Here is a 25,017-nt window from a genome sequence, read left to right as displayed (position 1 = left end):
CCCCCAAATCTGCTCCCACATCCCAGGGCTGAGCACCTGCATCCCAAATGGGGCCGTACGACACAGTGTCACCTCCTGGCACCGCCGCCCCATCGATGCCACCAACGGACGGATGGTGTCCATCCACCCCCGGCCTCACCTGTGGTATTGGTTCTGCAGGAACTGGAACTCCTCCTTGATGCGATCCAAGGTCTCGGGGTAAGTCAGCTTGAGGGACTGTGGGGTGGTGGGGCCTGAGGGGGCCGAGGGGGCCGGGAGGTGGCCCTGGGGATGGGAGGGGACAGTTGGGGGGCACCGTCACCACCGCCGGTCCCCAAACCCCAGGGATGAGGCTGTGGGGACATTAGGGATGGTGGCACGTGCAGGGGGAGGTGGCCACTGTGGTCCCCGTGCCACCACTGGCCCTGTAGCACTGCTGTCCCCGTGTCACCGTGGTCCCTGTGTCATCACTGTCCCCATGTCACTGCTGTCCCTGTGCCATCGCCATCCCTGTGCCACCCCCGTCCTCATGCCACTATGGTCCCTGTGCCACCCCTGTCCCCATGCCACTGTGGTCCCCGTGCCATCACTGTCCCTGTGCCATCCCCATGCCACTATGGTCCCTGTGCCACCCCTGTTCTCACACCACTGCCATCCCTATGTCACTGCGTTCCCTGTACCATTGCTGTCCCTGTGCCATCATTGTCCCCGTGCTGCTGCCATCCCCGTGCCACTGTGGCACCCATGCCATCCCCATCCCCGTGCCACTGTGGTCCCTGTGCCACCCCTGTGCTCGTGCCACTATCAGCCTTATACCACTGTGGTCCTTGTGCCACTGCTGTCCCTGTGCCACTGTGGTCCCTGTGCCACCCCCGTCCCTTTGCCACCGCTGTTCCCATACCACTGCTGTCCCCATGCCATCACCATCCCTGTACCTTTGCTGTCCCTATGCCACCCCTGTCCTCATGCCACCGTGGTCCCTGTACCATTGCTGTCCCTGTGCCACCCCCATCCTCATGCCACTGCTGTCCTTTTGCCATCACCATCCCTGTGCCATCATCACCCTCCCCGTACCACCACTGTGCCTCCACTCCATACGCACTGCCCCCATTCCCCCCGCAGCGTTGGGGGATCCCAGACCCACATTACCGTCGCGCCCCCCCTCCCCCCTCCTCCCAACCCCCCGGCCCCACACAGCGTTCCCTTATGGGGACCATCGCGGCCATCCCACGGCGACGTGCGCAGCAAAGGGACGTCGCTCACCGGCGGCCGATTTTGGGGAACATCGCCGGCACCGGGCGGACCCGGGCCCCCCCCCAGCTCCTCTCCTCACCGCGGATCGGGACACGGGGATGCGCTCCAGCTCCGGCTCAGCTCCTGCAGGGGGTTGGAGGAGGGGGGGGGGGGGGGTGGAAGGGGGAACAACGCGACGTGCCCGCTTCGGGAGGGGCACAGACAGACAGACAGGCAGACACACAGCCCCCCCCTCGCCCCGGTCCGCTCCCCCCGCACCGCACGCCTCGCAGACAATGGGCCCCTCCGACACCGCAGGTACCGCTGTGGGGGTGGGGAGGGGGGAGCGGGGCCACCGCCCATCCCTGAGCGAGAGGAGAGGAGAGGGGGGAGGTGGGGGCACGGAGCGGAATGGGAGAAATAGGATTCGGGATGGGACGGGATGGACTCACCGCGCCGCCGAACCCGATCCTTACGGGGGTCCCGAACCGAGCTGGGCCGAACAGAGCCGAACTGAGCCGAGCGGAGCCGAACTGAGCCTAGCGGAGCTGTACGGGGCTGAGCGGAGCCGAGCTGGGCCGAAGAGAGCCGAACCGGGCTGAGCCGAGCCGTGCCGAGCCCCGAACCCCGGGCCGAGCCCCGAACGGAGCCGAGCGGAGCCGAGCGGAGCCGAACGGCGCCGAAGCCCCCGCCGGGCACCGCCGCCCCCCCCGCGCGGCCGCCGCTTTGCGGAGGGCGATCAATGAAGGAGCGCGGCTCCACGTGGGGCCTGGCCCGTGCGGGCGCTCTCGGCGGCCGTTGGCCAATAGGAACGCGCGCCGGCGGCCCGCCCCCACGTGGGACGCGCGGAGTTGGCTTTCTATTGGCGGAGGGAGGAGGGCCGGCAGGAGGATGTGTCAATCTGCGGGGACAGCGCTGCTGGGGGGGGGGGGGGGGGAAGGGGGAAATCGGCGTTAACCCCTGCGGTGCCGGAGGGCAGCGAGCGCAGGGAGCGTTGGGGGGGGGGGGGGGGGGGCTGAGATTTGGGCCCCGACATCCATTTTAAGGCGAAAAAATAACGAGAGATCCCCGCTCTCTGTCCCCTCCCTCCTCGGGGGGGGGTCCCGTGTCACCCATAGGTGCAGCGCTGCGACAACCCCGCCCCCCGGGACCCCCTCCGTGGGATCTGCCCCCCCCTCCCCCCATCCCCACCCCTTGTCCCACCCCCCCCCCCCCTTCCTGACCCCCATCCCCTCCCCCCCATCCCGGTCCTTTTCTCAGGGTTCCCCCCCCCCGGTTTGGCCGAGGTCACGTTAGGGCAGCAGCGTTGTAAAAGGGAAATGTAAATATCTGCGTATCCAAACAACCCCCCCAAAGGAGAGAAAGCTGCGCAGGGCGGCACCGTTTGGCTCCAACCTCCCAACCTCCCCCCCCCAGTGGTGGAAACCGTGTCCACCCATAGGGCAGACTGGGGGGGGGGGGGGGGGGCGCTGCCGTTGGGTCCCAGGTTTTGCAGTGGGATTTCTATCTTGGGGGGGGGGCTTTTAATGAGAGGGGAGAAGAGGGAACGAGTTTAAATGGGAAGAAATTCGGTGCTGTGATGGCCCGGGGGGGGGATGATGCACACAGGCCGATGCAGGTTGTTCAGGGCTCAGGATGGGGCTGGGAGCTGCCTGCTCGTGGGGGGGGGGGGGGGGGGTATTCCTGCTTATGGGGGGGGGTTGGCACGATGTCTTTGACCCCCAGGGCCGCGGGTTGGGGTCGGGGGCACGGAGCCGGGATGGAGCATCACCCAGCAGGAGGGTTTTCCCTTCCTCCTTTTGCTCTTCTGCTTCTTTCTGCCTTTCCCTCCCCCCCCCCCCCCCCCTTCTCCCCCCTCCAATCCTTTCGCTTTATTTCCCAGCCTGATCAAAGCTCTCTTTGTGGCACCGGGAACGTTTCGGCGTTTTCACAGCACTGGGGGCGCACGAAGACGGGGATCCCCGGATCTCTGCAACCCCCCCGGGGCGGGTGGGAAAGATGGGGGTGGGTCGGAGCTCCGGGTTTTGCGGGGGGGACGTTGGGGGGCAGCGGCTGCAGCGCGGCTCCGTCGGATCCCTACCGCCCTCTGCCGCCCGCTGCCGCTGCGGGGATTTTCCTCCGAGTGATGAATTCCCCCCCCTCTAAATCTGGCCGAACTTTCCCCCTTCTTCAGCTGAACCCCATTCCTCCCTTTGCCCTCTCATCCTCAACCGTGTCAGAAGGTCGCTCTCTGTCTTTTTTTTTTTTGTTTTCTTCTCCTGTTTTCTTTATAGGCTCTCTTAAATCCTGCCGAGGCTGCAACGCCCAGGAGCTGCGCTGCCCTTCGGTGCTGAGCACAGCAACACCGAACCCGGGCCGCTCCACACCTCCTCCTCCTGCAGCACGGATCACAACACCGGCGCTCCCCCCAAAGCTCCCAGCAGATCACAAGGGCTGGTAGCAGCACTGCGGGCTGCTTGGGGGACCCTGGGTAACGCAGCCACCTCCGGGGTGGGGGTCGATTGATTGGGGTCGATTGATTGGGGTCGATTTCCATCCTGCACTTGGGACAGGGAGCTGCAAACACCCCATCAAAAGGCGCAGACCCCTCCTGCGGGTATCAGTGCCCTCCCCAAGCAGGGACCACCTCGTGCTCCCGCTGCTCATCTGCTGGCAGCCTTCTTGTGGCTGCCGGCCAGGGAAAAGGATGTTTAGAGGATGAGTAACATCCTTCCTGGCAAGGCTTCTGCCCACTCCTGGAAGCACGCTGGGGGCACCGGGAAGATCAACCCCGTACCCCAAGAGCCTGGGAAGGATGCCAAGAGCGGGAGGCAACCTGGAGCTGAGGGCAGGGCAAACGGACCCAGATGGACCCACTGGCACCGGCACCGGGGGGTGGAGGAGCCGCAGGTGCCAGGGGGGAAGGGAGGGAGGATGCAGCGTGGCAGCGGGAGGCACAGGTTGGGGGAGGCAGCCCAGGGCCGGGAGCCAGAGCCTGGTTCAGCGCTGCCAGAAACGGCTGCTTTTGGAATGGAGATGTCTTGGCTGAGCGTGCGGAGCTGCCGCTGGGAACAGGATGGCTCTCAGAGCAGGTCCCTGGCACTGCTCGCGGGCCAACGCTGCTCGGCTTCAGCCTGGGGCACGGTCTGCCCCAGCACTGCATCCCTAAGGCCTGAGTCACTCCTGCAGAGGGCTTTGGATGCCCTGGCCAAGAGGCGGCGCAACGCCCAGGGCTACGGCTCGCCCTTCCCCAAGCCTGAATGCCAAGCGTGGTACCCAGAGCTCCCGACAGCCATTGGGCTTGGTGCAACAGCAAACCTGGAGTGGGGAAACTGAGGCCTGGAAGCTGCTTGAGGCACATAGCCCATCCACTGCTCCATCCTCCCCGGCACCTGGTGCTGGTGTCTCTGGTTCTGAGGTCCAGTGCGTAGACGGTGCCCCACTGGCATCCCCACTCCTTCCTCAGACTGGGGGGGGCTGCCTACAGTCCCAGCCCCTCACCACATCCAGACGTGGCTGTGGAGCTCCCTCCCATGGCAGGGTACCAGGAGCTTTGGCTGTGTGCTGAGCCAGAGCCTCAGGCAGGGACGCAGTGAGCTCCCCGCGCTCCAGCCCAGCCCTGCCCTCCACGCTGAGCCGCACACTGCTGCATTGTGGCCCAGCTGGTTTTTCCAGAGATGTATCCAAGGAGCGAAATCAGATCTCAGGGAAGGGAGCAGGCACGTTCCTGGCTGTGCAGAGCTGTCGAGGCAATGCCAGGAGCTGGGACTGAGCACCACGGCCCTTGGCGACTGCTGCCCTCCAAGCTCCCACCCTGAGGCTGATCACAGATCCAGAGCCAAGTGCCCATGCTGGGCTGTGCTGCGTTTCCCGACTCCTTTACTTGCAAACTGCAGCCAAGATGCCCTGCCCTCCGGCCCTAGCAGCTCCACAGCATTGTTTCGTACTATCAGATAAGGAAGGAGCAGCACAGAGGGCAGGGACAGGAGAAGGGATGTGGCTGAGGGACCAGGGAGGAAGGTTCTCTGATCAACAGAAGAGCAGCACTCAGAGAGGGAGTTCCCTCCATGCAGGAGGCAGTTTTGGTCAGGGCTTGTCTAGACTGGAGCAACCCACACTGTAAGAGCACCAACAGCGAGCCTGGGGCACATGCAGCATCTGCTGTGCCCAGGCAGGAGGGACCCAGCTGTGCAACGGGGACCCTGCTGCTCCTGGGCCCCATCTGCCAGCCCTGCGTACAGCACACAGCCCCGCTGTGCCGGGGCACAGAGTCTGCCCAGCCTTCCCCATGCCACAAGAGCTCTGCAAGACACAGCGGGACAGCCAGGGAGCTGGGACACGCTGTCCCTGCCCCACATCAGACACAGCTGTGAGCCCCATCCCTGCCCGGCTCCAAGCAGAGCAGCCCCATGCTGGAGGCGGGGGCCGTTGTCCACCCCCACCGCTCCCCTTTTTCAGCGCGAGGGCTGCAGGCAGCTCCATGCCTCCCCCAGCTCCGGCACCCGGAGAAGCAGAAGGAGCTGCAGGCACACAACGTCACTTTTTCCACACGATTCCAGCCGCCTTCCCTTCCCCCTCACTGAGACACTGGGAAGCGCAGAGGCTCCCCTTGGCTCAAGGCAGCGCTGGGGCTGGAGCTACTGAGCCACAGGTCCCTGCACCAGGAGGAGTCCTGGAACCACCCCCCTTGGAGCACAGCGCCCCGGTGCTCCCTGCAGCCCCGCCATTCCTTGCTCAAAGCCCCAGGGCTCAGCCCCGCGCTCCCCCAGAACTGTGGGCTCTTGCTTTAGTGCCCGTCCCCTCCAGAGCCGCAGCCCTGAGTTCTTCAGCCCCAAGGTCAGGAGCATCCATGGAGCAAGAGAGCAGGCCCGACACAGACATTCTTTCTCGATGATCTAATTTAAAAAACACATTTTTACAAAAACACATCATCATGCAAACGCATGTCGCTTCTCTCCGGGCCCGCAGCTCGCCCGTGCCAGAGGCGGCTGCAGCTCAGAGCCAGGACGGATGCGGCCCATTTCCCACCTTCCCCCAGTGATAAGAGCCCCATGCGCAGCTCCACGTCCCTTTCCCCACCCCCCACCCCTTTACCACAGAAGATTTCTCCCTGCCCCAACCGCCCCATAGAGGACACACCGAAGCCACAGCGGCCAAAGGGTTGGAGCAGCCCCGAGCTGCACCGAACGGCTGTTAAAGTTCATCAGGGAACACGGCCGAGCTCTGGGCTGCTTCAATCCTTTCCAAGAAAACTAAAAGCAGTGCTCGCCCAGCAGGCTGCTCTCGTGTTGTGCTGTGAGGGGTCGTGCTCCTAAGGCGGTAGTGTTTGATAAGGCATGGAGCACAGGGATGGGCCTCAGGATAGGCCCGGGAGTGCAGGGATAGGCCTCAGAGTGTAGGGATAGGCCTCGGAGTGCAGGGTAGGCCTTGGGATAGGCCTCAGGCTAGGCCTCAGGGTGCAGGGATAGGCCTCAGGGTAGGCCTTCGGATAGGCCTTAAGGTATGGGAATAGGCCTTGGGATAGGCCTAGGAGTGCAGGGTAGGCCTCAGGGTATAGGGATAGGCCTCAGGATAGGCCTGGGAGTGCAGGGATAGGCCTCAGGGTGCAGGGATAGGCCTTAAGGTGCAGGAATAGGCTTCAGGGTAGGCCTCACAGTGCTGACGTAGGCCCAAGGCCTCCACCTGCCCTGCTCCCAGGCTCCGCTGACCCCAGCCCAGGCCCAAGGCCTCTCCCTACCCCACAGATCTCAAAGCCGTGGCGCCGCCGGGATCGGGGAAGAGCAGGGCTGCGGCGCAGTGCGATGAAGCCATTGGTGGGCACCGGGCTCCATGTTTTCCCCCCCCACCCCTCCACTCCCACAGTCCAGGCCCCGTGTGCGGCTCACGGGGCGCCCGCGTAGCTGTAGTGATTGCGGTCGGTGTCGCTCAGGGTTAGCGGCAGGCTGGGTTTGCGCTCCGGGTCCTTCTCATCGCACTGCCGGGGCGGACGGTGCTTGAAGAAGTCAGACACGTAGCGGACCTGAGGGGACAGAGAAGAAGTGGGGCTCAGGTCTGACCCCGTTGCTCCTCCATTCTGCACCAGGTACCGCAGTTGGGTTGGGGGCATCCATGGACACTCACGATGAGGATGGCGATGAGCGCGCCCTGGAGCAGCCCGGCCAGCACATCGCTCCAGTGGTGCTTGTAGTCAGAGACCCGCGTGTAGCCCACGTAGATGGCGAAGGCAAGGAGGAAGAACTGGATGGTGGGACGCAGCAGCCGGGCCCACTTCCCCACCAGCCGGGCTTGCACATAGAGCTACAGAGAGGACAGGGGTGTCACCAAGCACAGGGACAAACACAGTTCTGTCCCAGCATGGTGGGGACAGAACGCCAGGGCTCCACACAGCACAGCACTCACCGCCAGGAACATCATGCAGTACATCCCAAAGGAGGAGTGCCCGGAGTAGAAGGACAGCCTGCAGGCAAAGGGATGGGCCAGGACATGGCAGGAGACTGCCAACCCCTCACCACCCCTCTGGGGCTGCCCCCAGGGCTCACCTGGACTCAGTGACGTTCCTGCTCTCCCCTCGGCAGACATTTTCCAGCTGCACATAGATGGAGCAGTTCACCTTGGACCAGTCGGGGTTGCAGACCGCCAAGAAGTTGGGCCGGAGGCGGCCGATCATGTATTTGGCCAGGTCGGTCAGGGACTGGCTGATGGCCCCCCCGAAAAGAAAGGTCCCCACCACCTTGTAGAGCGCAGCCAGGTAGTTGTTGTACTCTGACTTGGAGTAGAGGCGTTCTGTGTAGACCAGGTATGCCTCCCCTGAAGAGATCTGCAGGGAGCAAAAGCTGAGAGGTGAGGGTCCCAGAAGCCTCCCTGAGGCCTTCCCCCAGCCCTTCAGGGACCCAGCCTCACGGGCTGTGGGTCTCAGCCCCACACATGGGCACTGCAGGGAGCCCACAAAGTTTCCTTACAATGAGAACGGTGCAGGTGATGGTGACCCCAGCCATGAGGCCATGGGTGATGGTGTCTGCCTTGTAGGGGTAGCGGATGGAGTCATCGTTGCAGTAGAAGCCTCGTTTGTACGGGGAGTTCACCAGCGTCAGGATGACAAAGGGCAGAGATGCTGCAAAGGAGAGAGACAGAGAGGACTGGAGCACCCTCCCAAGGATTCCATGCAGGCACCCAGTGCACACAGTCCCCCTGTCCCTGCTCCCCACTGCTGGGGACAGATCTTGCACCCAGGGCAGCACGCTGGCCCGCAGCTGACAGAGCATTATCAGGGCTCACAACTGCCTGCAGAGCTGAGCGACTGCAGGAGATGGCTGCTTTTGGGCACCCAGGGAACATCCACTGCTCCCCAGCTGCTGCCTGGTGCCAGGACCCACTCCCCACTGCCTGGAGGAGGACAGAGCTCGGGGGAGCAGCACAGGCATCTTGCCAGCCTGCTTCACACCAGAAGGGCCTTCAGGTCCCACACGGTCCAGGTTTGGACAGAGCTGGAGCCCAGAGCCCGTGACCCAGCCTGGCTGGGCCCCCACCCTGCTCCCCAGTAGCACTGATGCTCAGTTTTACACCCCGTGCACACAGCCCTGACCACGAGCATCTTCCAGCTCCTCCGTGGACGCCATCATCCCACACAAAACATCAGCAGGAGCTCCAGGGGGGCTCTGACATGGGGTCGTGCAGCCACTCCAGCCCCTTGGGGACCCTGGCCGGGGTGACCACGGGCATCTTCCAGCACCTCCCTCCAGGGTGACGCTGGGCACAGCGCAGGGACCGGGGCTGCCTACGGTCCACCTTAAGCCCGTGCTCCTTTCCCCGTTCCGCCTTCAGGAAGGCGATTTCCGCCTCCCCATTGTTCCTCCGTCTCCAGGGAAAAAACAAAACACACCTTTGTCCCCGGCAGCCACCCCTGCACCCGGAGCCCCTTCCCCAGGGGGGTCCCGCGCTCCGCTCTCGGCCGAGCAAAAGGGCAGAAACGAAAAAAGAAAGAAATCACAGCAAAGCACCACCCCGCAGCCTCCGGGCCTCCAAAGGCGGCTCTCTCCGAACAGAAGCGAAAGCAGCCAAAAAGAAAAAATAAAAAAAGAGCTGCGAGAAGGCCAGGAACACGGCAGGAACATGGCAGGAACAAGCTGTGACGGCTCCCAGGCTGCGGGAGGAGCCCCGCACGCACGGACGCCTCCATACAGACTTCAAACCCTTCGTTTGCAGCTCAAATTAGACGCTCTTTTCCTTTATCCTTTCTTTTTTTTTTTTCCTTTTTTTTTTTCCCTTTCCTCCCTGGGTAATTCCATCTTCCAAAAAAGCTCCCCCTAAAAATAAAAGGGGCAGAAAAGGAAAAGGGCACCGAACAACAACAACAAAAAAAAAACAAACACACAGGAACCTGCCTCTCTCTCTCTCTCTTTCTCTCTCCCCACCGGTGCTTAGAGCCCAAGAAAGCTCAGGAGGTTGAGGCTGAAATTACGACCCGGGCCTTTATTTTTAGGCCATCCGTCTTAATTAGGTGCTTGAGAGCGGCACTTTTAGAAACGAGCGTCTGGGCGGAGGCTGCCCCGGGGGGGGGGCACGGCGCTCGGGGCCCCGACGGTCACCCATCCCCATCCCCATCCCCGTGCCCGGGTCCGCCTGCGGTCGCTCTCGGTCTGAGCGGCCCCGTCGGCCGGTTCTCGGGGTCTCCCCGTCGGGGGGGGGGGGCTCCGCACGGACCGAACGGCCTCACCGGATCGCATCGCTCCATCCTGGGGGGGGGGGGCAAAGGCCGAACGTTTCCCCGTCGGGGCATCGCAGGTGCTTCTCGGGGCTCCTACCCCGCTGCCACCCGACGGCACGGCCGGCCCCGGTCCGCGTGGACCCCATCTGCCCCCCCCCCCCACCCCTCCGCCCCATCGAGGGGGAAGCGGCCCGGCAGCCCCCCAACGGGCTCTCACCGACCACCACGCAGAGCACGTCGAGCACCACGAAGACCTTCCTGCGTTCCATACCGGCACCGGTTCGGTAACGGCCCAACGGACCGATCCTATGGTTCACATGGCCCGGAACAACGCGGGCCCGACCGGGAGCAAAAGTCCGGGCGGACGGGGCGGGACGGGGCGGCACCGACAGACGGGGCGGGGGGCGGGACGGCGGGGCCGGGGGCAGGTACGGGGCGGAGCCCCCCCTCCGAGCACCGGCTGAGGGGTCCGCAGCGCTTCGGGGACACCGGCGGTGTTAATTGGGCTCCGGAGCGACGGAACGCAGCGTTGTTCCACCGGATGGGGATCCGCCCCCCGCCCCGTGCCGAAGGAATGAGGGAGAAGAAAAACCCCGACAGCCCGGGGGCTGTTTTTCTAATGATAACAATGCAATAAAACAGAAAAATAAAGGGACAAAAAGGAAATTACAGAATCGGGGTGGATGAAGGCAGCCGCAGATGCGGGCGGTGGGGCAGCAGCCTGCAGATGAGCGGCGCTGGGAGCGACGGGCGCCGTGTGGGGCGGCAGGACGAGGCGCTCTTTGCTCCGGAGCTGCGACCCAAACGAGTCGCGGTGTTTTCCCGTCGGAGCAGAACGGCGGTGGGGCCGGGATGTGGCGAACCTGCGGCACCCGGATGGGAGCAAAGGTCGGAGCTGCTGCCCGCGGTGATTCCGCGGAGCTGTTTGTTCCAGGCCTGGCGCTCGGTTAGGAACGGAAGGAGACATAAATCACACAGAAAGCGCCCAAGTGATGATGGCTGCTGGGCTTCAGCACGCCGTGAGCGGCCCGGGGAGAACCTCGAGGCTGTGGTTGGAAGCAGAAGGGTTGGAAACCTTCTTGGGCTGCTCCGGGGTTGCAGGAGAGGAGCAGAACTGCTGCCTGGCTTCCTCTGCTCCCAGCCCCTTTCCCTTCCTTCCCCCTTCTCTTTCCCTTCCCCTTTCCTTCCATGCCCTTTACCCTTTTCCTACCCCTTTCCTTTCCCCTTCCATTTCCTTTCCCCTTCTCCTTCTCTTTCCCTTTTCCTTTCCCTTCCTCTTTCCTCCCCCCTTCCCTTCCATTTCCTTTCCCTTTTTCTTACCCCTTCCATTTCCCCTTCCCTTCCCTTCCCTTCCCTTCCCTTCCCTTCCCTTCCCTTCCCTTCCCTTCCCTTCCCTTCCCCTTTTCCTTCCCCTTCCCCTTCCCCCTTTCTTCCTATCCCTTCATCCTTCTCTTCCCCTTCTCTTCCCCCTTCCCTCTTTCCTTCCCTTCCCCTTCTCTTTCCCCTTCCCTTTTTCCTTCCTACTCTCCTTCCTATCCCTTTCCCTTCTTCTCTTCCCCCTTTTCCTTCCTTTCCCCTCCTTCCCCTTCCCTTTCTCCTCTTTCCCCCCCTCCCTTTCCCCCCCTTCCATCCACTCTGCTCTCCCCTCGTTCAAGATTTGCCCCGGCCACACCAAATGCACAACAGCAATAGAAAAAAAAAAAAGCCCGAGCAGGGTTATGGCAGTGCTGGGAGCTGAGATTTGACCACGGGGGCACAGAAATGGGGCAGGACGGGGCCAACCGCGGGCACACGGCTCCGTGCCGACACGGGGCAGAGCGGCACCCCGATAAGCGGCTGCTCCCCGCCCGGCATTGCAGGACTTTGCCCCGTTGGGGCCGTGGGACGACGCCAAACAACAGGAGCCAGCCGGAACGCCCCAACCTCACGGATATCATAGAATCGTCTGAGTTGAACGAGGTCCTAAAGGACATTTCCATCACAACGACCCCCGAGCGTCGCTTTCTGATGGCTGCGATGGTTTTCGAGTAATTAAAAGTGGAGCGTTTAGCGCAGCCCTGTGTCACGTTGTGGGATTGCTGCAGACGCAACGCAGCGCCCGTGTGCCGTGGCTGGAAACCCCAAAACATCCCACTGAGGTCCCCAGGTTGGGAAATGCGTCCCTTCCCACCCCACGTGTGGGGACAGGAGATGAGGGATGCGGGTCCCGGGGTCCCTTCTAATTGAGCAGCCCCTCAAGGGATGGGGAGACAAGATCCCAAAGGTCTCTGGGATCCCCAGCCCAGAGCAGCGCTCAGCTGAACGCCCCGAGATGTTCTCTCTCGTAGGGATAATGAATATTCACCCAGGGGAGGGGAGGGTCAGGCAGAAGGGGGTCAGTTTTGGGGTGTCCTACATAGGGGGTGCCGTGGACAGGAGAAACTCGAGGTGCCCTCGGTGGTCCTGGGGTGTGGGGCGGCACTTTGGGGGTGTGTGTGGGGGGGAGTTACCCTGTGAGGTGAGTCCATTAGAGCTCAGGGGGCTCTTGGGTTCTCCCCCATTAAAGGGTCCTGAGGTGCCTACGAAGAGCTCTTAGGGTCCCTCCCCTATTAGGGGCGGAGTGTGGTGCTGTGGCAGCAGAGCAGCTGTGGACCCCTTATCCAATTAGCGGCAATTAGCGGCCATAAAAGGGCGGTGAGCTGGGGGGGAGCCGGCTGTGTGACAGCGGGGCTATGGCGGCAGGGCAGCCCTACGGGCAGGTGAGGCTGTGGGTGGAGGGGAAAATCTGTGCCACCCTACATGGAGCGGCTCCTTTCCCTGTGCTCTGCTGGAGCTGCGGCAGCAGGGTCAGGGAGTTGTGGGTTCCCCTTTTATGGGGGTATCCTATAGGAAAGGAGGGCTCCTTCCTCACCAGCAAGGATCCCAAAAGGGACTTTGGGGCTGGAGCATCCCCCAGTCCTGCTGCTGGGTGCCTCCAGCTGGTTTGGAGCCCTTTTTTGCAAATTTTGCTGTTCTGCTTTTGGGTGATTGCATGGCCTCCCTGCTCAGCTGGGGGGGATCCATCCTGCAGGTCTGCAGGGATGCTGAGCACCAGGTTGAATACAGAGAGCTGCACGGGGAACGCTTGGTTTGGTGGCTGTCTGTAGGGTGTCCCTCCTGTGCCCCCCCCAGGGTGCCCGGGTCTGGATTCCTGACTCTGTCCATGTCTGGAGAGCAGCAGAAATAACCAAAGGCTATGAGGAAGGAGACTCCATCCTGCACCTCCGCCTGGAGGATGGCTCGGTGAGGTTGGGGCCGTGTGGGTCCTGAGATAAGATCGTCTTTGCACCCCAAACCAGCCTGTGTTCCTTGGTGGAGAGGCCGCAGCGTGCCTAGTGGCTGTGCAGGAGCGTGGCTCACTGTGGCCGTGCCCCCTGCCCACCTGGGGGCCGTCTGTCCCCGCTCAGTGCTCACCCACTCTCCCTTTCCTCAACCCTACAGCCTCTCATTTACCCCCTGGGCTCTCAGCTGCCTCCGCTCTGCAACCCTGAGTGCCTCTCAGGCAAGGATGACCTGGTGGCTCTGAGCCACCTGCACGAGCCGGCAGTGCTGCATTCGCTCCGTGTGCGCTTCCTGGAGGCCAACGCCATCTACACCTACTGCGGTGAGCCCTCGTCCCTCCAGCCCTACCCCGTGCCCCCCTTCCCTGTATGAGCCCTGAGCCCTTCCTGCAGGCATCATCCTGGTTGCCGTCAACCCCTACAAGCTGCTGCCCATCTATGAGGATGAGGTGATCTACGCCTACAGCGGCCGGGAGATGGGGGATATGGACCCCCACATCTTTGCGTTGGCAGAGGAGGCCTACAGGCAGATGGTGAGGTGAGAGATCTTTTTGGGGGACCTCGGGGTGGGGTTGGGCCCATTGGGTTGTGTCCCACCGGGTTGGGTTGCGGTGGGAAAAGGCTGAAGCTCCGTTGGGAGGAACCATTCTGTTGGGGGTTCCCAACATGGGGTTGTACCCCCTGGGTTGTGGTGGAGAAGGGCTGAAGCCCCATTGGAACCATCCCAATGTTGCCTTCCAGGTTTGGCAGGAACCAGTCCCTCATCATCAGTGGTGAATCAGGAGCAGGGAAAACCGCCTCAGCCAAATATGCCATGAGATATTTCACCACGGTCGGGGGTGGTCTGGGGGACTCCAGCATGGAGGAGAAGGTGCTGGCCTCCAGTCCGCTCATGGAGGTGCGTCCCCCATCCCAAACCCTTCCCATGGCCTTCAGCCCATGACAAAATGGGTGGGTGCGGGGGGTTGGCCTCCCCTGGAGCACCTGGAAATACAGAACCTCCCTCTTGCCAGGCCTTTGGGAACGCCAAGACTACCAGGAACGACAACAGCAGCCGCTTCGGGAAATACATCGAGATTGGCTTCAGCCATGCCTGTGTGATGGGGGCCACCATCAAGACCTACCTGCTGGAGAAGTCCCGTGTCACCTTCCAGGTGGGGCTCTGGTAGGGACAGGGCCAAGTGTTGGCTGTGGCTGCTATGGCACTCGGCCCCGGCGCTGCTCGGTTGAACTGGGAGGTGGGAACGTCCCCTTGTCCCCGCTCTGGAGGTGCTCAGTGCTCTTCTCACTCCCACAGGCAAAAGCGGAACGGAACTACCACATCTTCTACCAGCTCTGTGCATCAGCTGCCCTGCCTGAGCTGCAGGCTCTGCATCTGCGTGAGTGCCCCGTGTCCCCTGGGTGTCCCCTTGGCAATGCCAACACTCTGCCTTCCTCCCCCCCCCTTTTCCCCTCCCCCAAACCTTTGGGGCAGCTGGCTGGGTGCGCTGCCCCAAGGGAACCCGGTGGGGCTGTGCTGCTTTCATCACCCACACATCTCCTCTTTAGGTGGAGCAGAGACCTTCTACTACACCCAGCAGGGCCGCTGCAGCGCAGGCACTGATGATGCATCTGACCTGGACAGCACGCGGCACGCCTTCTCCCTGCTGGGTACTGTCCTGGGTTGGGGAAAAACAGTGGGGTGGGCATCCCTGTTGTCCTGTGGGCTGTCACCATCATCCCACTGCCTTCACCTTGCTGTTGGTTGGGTGCTCCGTTGCTGGCCAGCTGGGTATCTGCTGGCTGCTCCCTTCTCTCCAGCTCGTGCTGTGCAGGATCTGACGCCAACCCCTCGCTCTGTGCCTGTAGGCGTCCCTGAGGTTGACCAGCTGGAGCTCTTTGCCGTCCTTGCTGCCATCCTGCATCTGGGCAACGTCACCATCAGAGGGAGGGACCGCCACGGGGACGGCTGCTTTGTGGAGGTGGGTGAGAGCCCCATGTGTGTCCCCACATCCCAGCGCTGCTGGTGACCTCTCTGTCCCTTCTCAGCCCAACAGTGAGGCCTTGGGGCTGTTCTGTGCGCTGCTGGGCATCGAGGAGGTGCAGGTGACTCGCTGGCTCTGCCACCGCAAGCTGGTGACGGCGGGTGAGACCTACATGAAGCCACTCAGCAGGCAGCAGGCGCTGGACTGCCGGGATGCCCTGGCCAAGCACATGTACGGGCAGGTCTTCAGGTGGATGACAAGCAGGGTCAACCGTGCCCTGCGCTCGCCGGAGGGCCACCACACCTCCATCGGCATCCTGGACATCTATGGGTAAGGACAGCTCTCCTTCTCTTTGTGATCCTCCTCTGGCCACTGTTGGGTCTGTGGATGGGGTTGGGCTGTCCCCATAGTGGGGCTGGGTCCGTGGCTGTGCCCTGCCTCAGCCAGCAATCTGCTGCCCACAGGTTTGAGATGTTTGACCTCAACAGCTTTGAGCAGTTCTGCATCAACTACGCCAATGAGAAGCTGCAGCAGCTCTTCAACCTGGTGGGTATCACCCAAATGTCTCCTTGCTGGGAGGGCAGCACAGCTCCCTGTGTCCTGCTGCGCTGCTCCTTCTGTCCTCCTGCCCTGGGAACGTGGCTGCTCCCTCAAAACCTGGGGCTGGAGATGGGCATGGAGCCCTCTGCTCTCCACAAGCTCTGAGAGAAGGGGAAGGGCTGCTCTGTGCAAACCTCTGCCCTCACCTTGGTCCTGCTCTGCTCTCCTATCCCTCCAGCATGTCTTCAAGCTGGAGCAGGAGGAATACGTGGCTGAGGAGATCCCATGGGTCTTCATTGACTTCTGTGACAACCAGCCATGCATTGAGCTCATCGAGGGTCGACTGGGTGTGCTGGACCTGCTGAACGAGGAGTGCAAGGTGGGTTGGGGTGCTGGCAGCATTGCAGCCCTCCAGAGCCCCCCCCCGCTCCCCCAGCTGCTTCCCCTGACCCCTCTGCCCTTCAGATGCCCCAGGGCAGTGATGGGAGCTGGGCCCAGAAGCTGTACCAGACCCACCTTGGCAGTTCCCACTTCCAGAAGCCCAAGAGGCCGACGGATGCCTTCATTGTGTGCCATTTTGCTGGCAAGGTAGGAGAGCCACTCTGGTCCCCTGGGCAGCTCTGGCTCCTAAGGCTGTTGTTCCAAGAGCCCTGCAGCAAGTTGGGCTGGGAAAATCCCAGGGTAACGCTGTGCTGTTCCCTGCCAGGTGGAGTATCAGTGTGATGGGTTTGTGGAGAAGAACAGGGACACCATCCCTGAGGAGCTGGTGGGGCTGCTGAGAGCCAGCAAGGTGCGAGCATCCCGGGGCTGGAAGGGTGGGTGATGTGGGAGAAATGAGCTGTGGGTGTCCCCACCCCGTTCCCATGGGTTGCCACCATCTGGGGTGTGTGATGTCACCTCCCTGCGGAGGGGCTGGGGGGCAGGGGGGAGTCCTGTTGCCCTCGGTTGGTAACACTGTCACTTCTTTCCTCTGCATTGCCTGGTCCTGGCAGAAGGTAAGGGACATCTCAGGGGACACCTTGGGCTGCTCTCGTGGCAGGGTGCCTGTGGGTGCACTGGGGTTCTTTTGGGGGCAGGAGGAGGGGGCACAGCTGGTTCTTGTACATCGGGGCTGTGGGGCTGGGCTCGTGGGGCTGTGTCCTGCAGCGAGGGCTCCGGGTGCACGGTGTGATGCTCCCTGCTGGCTCTCATGGCCCCGCTCTGTGCAGTCTGCGCTGCTCACTGAGCTCTTCCTGGAGGATGGCGACGGCCCCACATCCCGCAGGTCCAGTGGGTCCAGGTCCGCCCACCCCAGCCGCAGGTCAATTCCTGGTACCCAGAAGAGCAAGAAGTCCATCTCCAGCCAGGTATGGGGCAGGGGGAGGGGAGGAGGACCCTGCTATGTGCTGGAGAGGCTCTGAGTGCTCTCCTGTTGTCCTCTACAGTTCAAATCCTCCCTGCACCGGCTGATGGAGACGCTGGGCAGCACCACACCACACTACGTGCGCTGCATCAAACCCAACGACAGCAAGCTGCCCTTCGTGTGAGTGCTGTGGGGCTGCGGGCTCATGGAGCTGTGCCATCTCCCCAACCTGCATCCCTCGTGCCCCATATGTGCACCCCCAGCTGATGCCTGAATGAGATAACCCTTTCATTTCTGCCCCAGCTTTGACTCCAGGAGAGCAGTGGAGCAGCTGAGAGCTTGTGGAGTGCTGGAAACCATCCGGATCAGTGCTGCTGGTTACCCCTCCAGGTAACCCCCCGCCCCCCCAGCACCGTGGGCATCCCCTGGCTGCAGCACCCCCTGATCATCCCCTCTATGCCCCCCACAGGTGGACGTACCAGGAGTTCTTTGAGAGGTACAGGGCCCTGCTGAGCAAGGAGGAGCTGGTGGGTGATGATGCAAAGCAGAGCTGCAGCCTTGCCTTGGAGAGACTGCTGCAAGTAAGGGGTTGCAGCGGGGTCCCAAGGGTGCATCCCTTATGTGTGGTTTTCCCCATTTCTTGTTCTCCTGAGCGTCTTTTGTGCACAATTCTCCCCATCCCTTGCAGGATCCCACCCAGCATCCTTCATACGTGCTTCTCCCCATCTCTTGGGGTCCCTCAAGCATCCCTTGCGCATTCTTTTCCCCCTCAGTGGGGAGTCCTCACGGGTCCTCAGTGGGTTGCGCACGACGGATAGGAGCTGGTATTCTGCAGCCAGCAGGGAGGTCACAGAGCAGCCCTTTGGGGGAACCTCCTTGAGGCACTGCTCTGAATCTCCCTTACTTCCTGCAGGACCCCAGCATGTACCGCTGCGGGAAGAGCAAGGTGTTCTTCCGTGCTGGCCAGGTGGCATTCCTGGAGGAGCTGCGGTGCCGCCGGCTGCGTGCAGCCTGCACCCTGCTGCAGAGGCACCTGCGGGGCTGGCTGGCACGGCGCCGCTTCAGGCGCATTCGTGCTGCAGCTTTGTGCCTGCAGCGTCACACCCGGGGCATGTTGGCACGCAGGTGAGATGCAAAGAGCTGAGCCCGAGGGTGGGGAAGGGAGGCTGTGGGGTTCTGCCACCCCGTGCTCATCTCCTGCACCCTGCAGGCTCACCGCTGAGCTGCGGAGGAGCAGAGCTGCGGTGGTGCTGCAGAAGAACGTGAGGATGGCGTTGGCTCGGCGCTCCTACCTGCGTGTGCGCCGGGCTGCTCTCACCATCCAGGCCTTCAGCCGGGGGATGTTTGCTCGACGCCTCTACCGCCAGGTAGGAGCAGGGCAGAGCAGTGAGCTGTGCAGATGGGAGCGGTGCCCTGCTGCATCTTGGTGACAGCGCAGCACCGGTCCCACTGCAAGCAACCGCTGCTGCATTGTCCCTTGTGCTTGCTGGTGACGCTGCTGCCCCGTATCTCCCCACAGATGGTGCGGCACCAAAAAGCTGTGGTGCTCCAGGCTGCTGTGAGGGGCTGGTTGGCCCGCCTGCACTACAGCCGTCTGCGCAGGGCTGTGCTCTACCTGCAGTGCTGCTACCGCCGGGCGCGGGCGCGCCGTGAGCTGCAGCGGCTGCGGGCTGAAGCACGCTCAGTAGAGCACTACAAGCAGCTGCACAAAGGCATGGAGATCAAGGTGATGCAGCTGCAGCGCAGGCTGGATGAGCAGGTGGGTGCTGCAGCTCTTGGGCGGCCAGGGTGCAGCGGTCAACCCATCCCTATGGAGAGCTCTCTGGTCGGAGCGCTGCGCCCAGTAATACCTGAGGGAATGGGGAACCCTGTGGTGCAGATGGGTTTCCTTTGGGGTGAGGTGCCTGCGTGCATCCCCCAGTTCTGGCACTCTCTGCCCCCAGGCCCAGGAGAAGCAGCGATTGGCGGAGCAGCTCTCGGCACTGAACGCTGCTCACGCTGAGGAGGTGCAGCGGCTGCGGGAGGAGATGCGGTGGCTGCGGGAGGATGCAGCACACGATGCTCAGGTGCAGCGGCTGCAGGAGCGGCTGGCCGAGCTGGAGAGGAGCAGTGCTGAGAGCTGCCTGGCCCAGGAGGTGGAGGAGCTCCGACAGGTCTGACTTGGGGCTGGGGGTGATGGCTCTGCTCCCTTTGTGCCGTGATAGAGGTGCTGTGTGCCCCAGAGGTGGCCCCTGGGCTGCATCTGTCCCTCTGCTCACTCCGCAGCGCCTGGCGGAAGTGGAAGCAGTGAAGCTGCACCTGGGGGAGGAGAGGGATGCTCTGATTCAGCGCACCTTGGAGCAGTCGCAGGATCTAGAAGGTAGAAGGATCTCCGTGCCCCCATCCTCAGTGCACCCTCCCTGTGTTCCCATGTGTTCCTACGTGTCCTTCTGCCCACAGAGCAGCACCAGCGTGCGGCACGGGAGAGCCGGGGGCTGCAGCAGGAGCTGGAGGAGGAGCGGGCGCGCTACCAGAGCCTGGTGCAGGATTATGCCCGCCTGGAGCAGGGCTATGAGAACCTGCGGGATGAGGTGGCCTTCCATAGGGTGAGGAGTTGTGGGGGGCTCAGCCCCTTTGAGCTGCTGAGTCTTTGTCACCCCCAGGCCTATCCTTGTACCCCCACTAGAGATGGGGCGTGAGATGGTGGCTGTTTGGGGTGCAAGGAGTGACTGTGTCCCTCTTCTCTCCCATCAGCAAAGCACCTTCAGACGTTCTCCTTCATCTGAGAGCTTCCTGGGCTCTGAGAGCAGCTACATGTCCTCTATGTCCACTGCCCCTTCTCGGGATGGCTCTGACCTACAGGCTGAGGTTAGTGGCGATGGTGGAGGTGACAAATGGAAGCTCCCCTTTTCCATGGGGTCCTGTGGTCCCAGAGGGGCAGCTGCAGGGCTGTCAGCCCCCAGCTCCAACCTCCTTCCCACTCCCAGGGGCTGGAGGAGCGCTGGCAGCCACCAACTGAGGTCCCCCAGCCTCCCTGCCCCATGGAGGACCCTATGCCTAACACTGCTGTGGGGCAGGACCGCTTTGAGAAGGCGTATCTGCTGCTGCTGGGGCAGCTCAATGCTGTCACTGAGGAGCTGGCCCGCACCCGGGAGGAGCTGGGGAGGAGCAAAGCATCTGCTGAGCACGAGGAGAGGAAACCCCTGGATTTTCTTAAGAGAAGGGTGAGCCTCTGCCCCGCATCTGTGGGGATGGAGCTGAGCTGCTGGGGCTGCCCTCACCCTGCCCTCCTCTTGGCAGAACATCGCTGAGATGCTGGGGCTGGGCAGGAGCCCTGAGAAGGCGGCGGGGGATGACTTGAAGCATGCCTACGATGCGGTGCAGGTGGCCAACAAGTGAGTGTGGCCCCACAGATGCTCTGGGAAATGTTGGTATGAGGGGATAAACCTTACCCCCAAAGGATAGAGATTGGTGTACTGGAGTCATAGAATAAGCTGGGTTGGAAGGGACCCCAAGCACCATCCAGTCCAAGTGGTGCCTCGGTTTCTCCACTCACGCAGGCTGTTGGTGAGCCAGCTGCAGGAGGAGAAGCAGCACCACGAGGAGGAGGTGGAGGGGCTGCACCTCGACATCCGTTCACTCAAGCAGCTGAGCCAGCAGCAGGCAGCCCTCATCCAGGACCTGCAGAGGCACCAGGGCCAGGAGGGGCTGCAGCACCATGTTGTGCGCCTGAAGGAGGAGAACTGGGTAAGGGGTGGGGAGGGGGACAGGGCAGGGCTGGATCCCCCCATCTTGTCCTGTGGCAATCTGCAGCATCCCGCTTGGGAGCGATGCATGGGAACTTTGGCATCTCCTGACCCCATGAGTGGGTGCTGGGGGCTGTGAGCCTTACCAGGGCTGTCCTTGCTCAGGAGCTGTCCCAGAAGCTGGAGAGACAGGAGAGGACCACGCTGAAGCTGCAGAAGCAGCTGAGAACCTACATGAAGCAGATCCAGGAGTTCACAGGTAAGCACACACATGGGAAGGGGGACGCAGGGATGGGGGTCACCAGCCTGCTTTGGTGCTGGTGCATCATGCACAAAGGCCTGCTGCAAGTCCCAGGATGTGATCTGTGCTCCTCTACAGCAATGAAGAAAGAGCCCCCCACGCCGGGGCAGGAGCCAGCAGCATCCCTCACGGTCCCATCCTCATCAGGGCCGCCCCAGGCCATGCTGGCATGGAGGCTGGAGGACGAAGGGCGCATCATCAAGGCCATCATCACAGGTGGGCTTTGGGTAACCTGGTCCCACTGACCCAACAGAGAGCCCTAGGGATGGGTCCTGTCCCTCCCTTTCCCCCCAGCTCTGCTCTCCATTGCTGCCTGGCCCCACATCTCTGTGCCCTCCCCTACAGATTATCGCCTGCAGAGCAGCCCTGGGGCAATGCCAGAGCTTCCAGCCTACGTCCTCTTCCTCTGCATCCGGCACGCAGACCACTGCCGTGATGAGCCACGTGCCCACTCGCTGCTGGATGCAGCCATCAATGCCATCAAGAGGGTCATGAAGGTGCTGGGGGCAGGGAAATTGCTGGGTGACGTAAGGATGGCATGGGGGGGGGCTGCAGCCTGGACCCCAGGGCTCTGTAGGATGGGGCTGTGGTGCTGGGGGTGGCTATGGGGCCGCTGCCGGAGCCTCACTGACCCACTTTCTGCTCACCCCACAGAAGCACAGTGATGACTTTGACGTGGTGGCACTCTGGCTTGCAAATGCCTGCCGGCTCCTGAACTGCCTGCGTCAGTACGGCCGGGATGAGGTAGGGTGCTGGGGAGGGGGCTGTTATTTTCCCCCTCCCCCCAGGATGACATCAGGAGCTTTGGTCTTTGCCTATGGGCTGGGGCTGCCCCCCATGTGGTGCATGTGCTGGGCAGATCCTGCCCCTTGTTGCCCTGGGGGGGCTTTGGGGTGGGGTCACCTGGGAACCCATCACCCTGACCTGGCTGTACCTGCAGAGCTGCCACCAGGGGAACACAGCACACCAGAATGAGCATCGCCTGCGCAACCTGGACCCTCAGGGCCCCTGCCACAGCCTGGGAGCGTTGGCAGTGCAGCTGTACCAGCAGCTCGTCCGCACGGCTGAGAAGCGCCTCAAGCCCATGATTGGTAGGATGGAGCTGGGGGGGATGTGGGGCTGGGGGCTCATGGGGTGCCTGGTGGTGCTGGTGGTGGAGGGGAGTGGTGCTGTGGGTTGGCTTGGGTTGGCTTTCTCATGATGGGGGGTTGGGGTTGGGTTGGATTCATCTTAAGGAGGATGTGGGGTAGGCTGGGTTCCCTGTGGGGTGAGTTGGGTTCCTCTTAAGAGGACTGGAGGTTGGCTTTGGTTGAGTTGGGTTCCTCAGGGTGAGGGGGTGTGGGTTGGGTTGGGTTGGACTCCTCTTAAGTGGGCCGTGGGTTGGGTTCTGTTTCCCATGGGGAGGCTGTGGGTTGGGTTGGGCTCTCCACAGCCCCCAAAGCCAACACAGAGGAGAGCTGTGAGTCGGGTTAGGTTTCCCACACCTTGAGGCTCTGGGTTGGGTTCCCCACAGAGAGCTCTAGGGCTGGATCGCGCAGTATCCCAGCTGAGATGATGCATTTGAAGGGGGAGGGGAGATTTGTACCCCCTCCAAGGACCTCCCTCGCTCACCTGCCCCACTTCTCACATCCAAGGAGCACAGCCGCCCCATCAGCTCCTCCATCCCAACTGGAGGTGACACGAAGCCAACGAGCCACGCTCTGATCATCCTTCTTTTCTGCCCTCCAGTCGCTGCAATGCTGGAGAGTGAGACCATCCAAGGCCTCTCCTCCTCCTGCCCTCCCACCCACCGCCGCTCCTCGGCCCCCCCAGCCCACACGCTGCCCGAGCTCCTGCAGCAGCTGGGCTCCTTCCACCACACACTGGAGCATTATGGGCTGTCCCCAGCCGTGGGGCATCAGCTGCTGCGCCAGCTCCTCTTCCTCATCAGCGGCACCACCCTCAACTTCCTGCTGCTGAGGAAGGACGCGTGCTCCTGGAGCCGTGGCATCCAGCTCAGGTTGGCCCTATGTGGGGTGTACGTAAGGGAGGGGGGAGGGATGAGGGAGGGGGTCTGCCTCCTGCTGACCCCCCCCTGCCCCATAGGTACAACGTCAGCCAGGTGGAGCAGTGGCTGCGGGCGCAGGGGCTGCAGCAGAGCGGTGCCCGTGAGATGCTGGAGCCTCTGATCCAGGCTGCTCAGCTGCTGCAGGTGAAGAAGGCGACAGAGGAGGACGCGGCGGCCATCTGCAGCCTGTGCACCGTGCTGACCCCACAGCAGGTATGGGGCCGGGGGGTTGGATGCAGTGACCTGGGAGCCTTGGGACCCCAGTGCTGGGGCAGAGATGATCCCTCAGCTCCGTCATGTGCTGTCTGCCCCAGGTGGTGAAGATCCTACGGGCGTACACCCCCACTGCTGGGCTGGAGGAGCGTGTGAGCCCTGCCTTCATCAGCAGCGTGGAGGTAGGGAAGGAGGCTGTGCTGGTTGGGGAGGGGGGCCTTGGTTCTTGGCCACTGCCTCGTTGATGGCCGTATCCCCACAGAACCGACTGCAGGAGCAGCAGGCAGAGGGACCAAGCCAGCTCCTGGTGGACACCAGCCACTTCTTCCCTGTGCACCTGCCCTTCATCCCCTCCCCGCTGCACCTGGATGAGCTCTGCATCCCCCACACCGTGGACCTGGCCTTCCTCGTGCGCCTCTGAGCTGCAGGAGGACCTGGCAGGGTTGGGGTGCAGCTTTGTGTGTGTGATGTTCGTTGGTTGGAACCCGGCCCTACTGCCTTTGGCACGGCTGTGGTGATCTTCACCCCTTTCTTTTTTAATGCTTTGATGTTAATAAAAGTCTTTGCAGATAAACTGAGTGCCTGAGGCTGCCTGCTTGGGGGGGGGAGCGGGTGTGAGGTGGCGATGTCCTTGTGCTGTGGGATTGGGGTCTCCTTGCCCACCTGTGGGGCTTTTGGGGCAGGTTACCTGATCCTATTGAACTCCTTGGTGGAAGCTTTTGCCCAAGGAGTTGGACTCAGGGATGCTGATGGGTCCCTTCTACGGGGTGGGGGGCAGAGGGTTGGTTGGATGGATGGCTCTTCAGAATTGCTGGCACCATCCGTGGACCTTCAGTGCTGACCTTAAATGTGGGATGTCCTTCCCACAACATAGGCCATTTTTTTTTTCCTTTTTTTTTTTTTTTTTTTTTTTTAATGTCAGTTATAATAAAATATTTTTACAGAGCCCAAAAAAGTCAAAATAGTGCAAAACATCTCACTGTCATGCATCCGGGGGAGCCCCTGCTATGGGGGGGGAGGTACAGACACACAGGTATGGAGCAGAGGGGGGGGGTGTCCATCACATGCCAAACAGGATGGGGTAGGAAGGGGGCACCTGGGGGGAGGGGGGGGCAGGGCTGAGCCCCCTTGGGAGCAGCAGTTAGAAAAGGGGTGTAAACATTGAACAGAAAGAGTGGACACCTAAACCCTTTGGTCCCAGGCAAACCCTATAGAAAGGAGATGGAGAGTTGGGGTGGGGTACCCTGTCCTTGGGGGGGGGTGAGAGGTATATATTAAGTTGGGGGGGGGCTTCTGGCTGTGGGTGGGACCCTGTGCTCCTGCCCCCCTCCTCCTCCAGACACGCACGCCACAGTTCACACAAATGGAGGTTAATGGGGAATAGGGGAGGGGTCCTTGGGCTTGGAGAGGGGAGGGGGGAAGGTTTTTCTTGTGCCAAGGAGGTCCCGTGGGCGCTGCTGCGGAGGTGGGTGCCCCCAGCCCATGGGATGTGAGTGCCCCTCACCCCCACCCTGGCACCAAGGGTGGGACACGGGGCAGGGAAGACAGGAGTGGGGCTGGGGGTTGCTCCCTGCCCTCCAGCCCCAGTGATGCCGCCGCCGGCTGGGGGGGGGTCCCCAGCCCCCATAGCCCTTTCGGGGTGCGGGGCACAGCTGCCCCATTTATGTACAGCTCTATCTACATATGTACAA

At 62.4% G+C, this 25,017-nt stretch overlaps 2 protein-coding genes across 2 annotated transcripts; one reads left to right on the top strand and one right to left on the bottom strand.

The window, feature by feature from the left end:
• Positions 1–7,072: 7,072 nt before the first annotated feature.
• PLPP2 (phospholipid phosphatase 2) lies at positions 7,073–10,164 on the bottom strand (the record flags this gene model as incomplete). The annotated part of the gene is made up of 6 exons (XM_079546906.1): positions 7,073–7,210; positions 7,312–7,488; positions 7,591–7,648; positions 7,731–8,008; positions 8,151–8,302; positions 10,113–10,164. 6 exons carry the CDS (start codon positions 10,162–10,164, stop codon positions 7,073–7,075), a joined length of 855 nt encoding a protein of 284 aa, XP_079403032.1.
• A 2,442-nt stretch (positions 10,165–12,606) lies between these two features.
• Positions 12,607–23,747, top strand: LOC306955443 (unconventional myosin-Vb-like; the record flags this gene model as incomplete). Its single annotated transcript, XM_079546738.1, has 37 exons — positions 12,607–12,633; positions 13,046–13,156; positions 13,355–13,517; positions 13,588–13,732; positions 13,936–14,092; positions 14,208–14,348; positions 14,492–14,573; positions 14,743–14,844; positions 15,043–15,155; positions 15,223–15,488; positions 15,623–15,704; positions 15,937–16,077; positions 16,164–16,286; positions 16,405–16,488; positions 16,907–17,044; positions 17,123–17,220; positions 17,344–17,430; positions 17,510–17,621; positions 17,954–18,165; positions 18,251–18,407; positions 18,560–18,799; positions 18,984–19,193; positions 19,306–19,399; positions 19,480–19,625; positions 19,774–19,887; positions 20,007–20,243; positions 20,320–20,414; positions 20,580–20,766; positions 20,931–21,024; positions 21,145–21,282; positions 21,412–21,593; positions 21,721–21,810; positions 22,007–22,157; positions 22,795–23,065; positions 23,152–23,326; positions 23,428–23,508; positions 23,589–23,747. The coding sequence occupies 37 exons, from the start codon at positions 12,607–12,609 to the stop codon at positions 23,745–23,747; spliced, it is 5,205 nt and encodes a 1,734-aa protein (XP_079402864.1).
• Between the last annotated feature and the right edge of the window lie 1,270 nt (positions 23,748–25,017).

The sequence above is a fragment of the Tetrao urogallus genome (genome assembly GCF_951394365.1).
Source record: "Tetrao urogallus genome assembly, chromosome: 25".
NCBI lineage: Eukaryota > Metazoa > Chordata > Aves > Galliformes > Phasianidae > Tetrao > Tetrao urogallus.
Note: the sequence above shows the minus strand (reverse complement) of the source record. Positions and strands in the feature narration are given on the sequence as shown.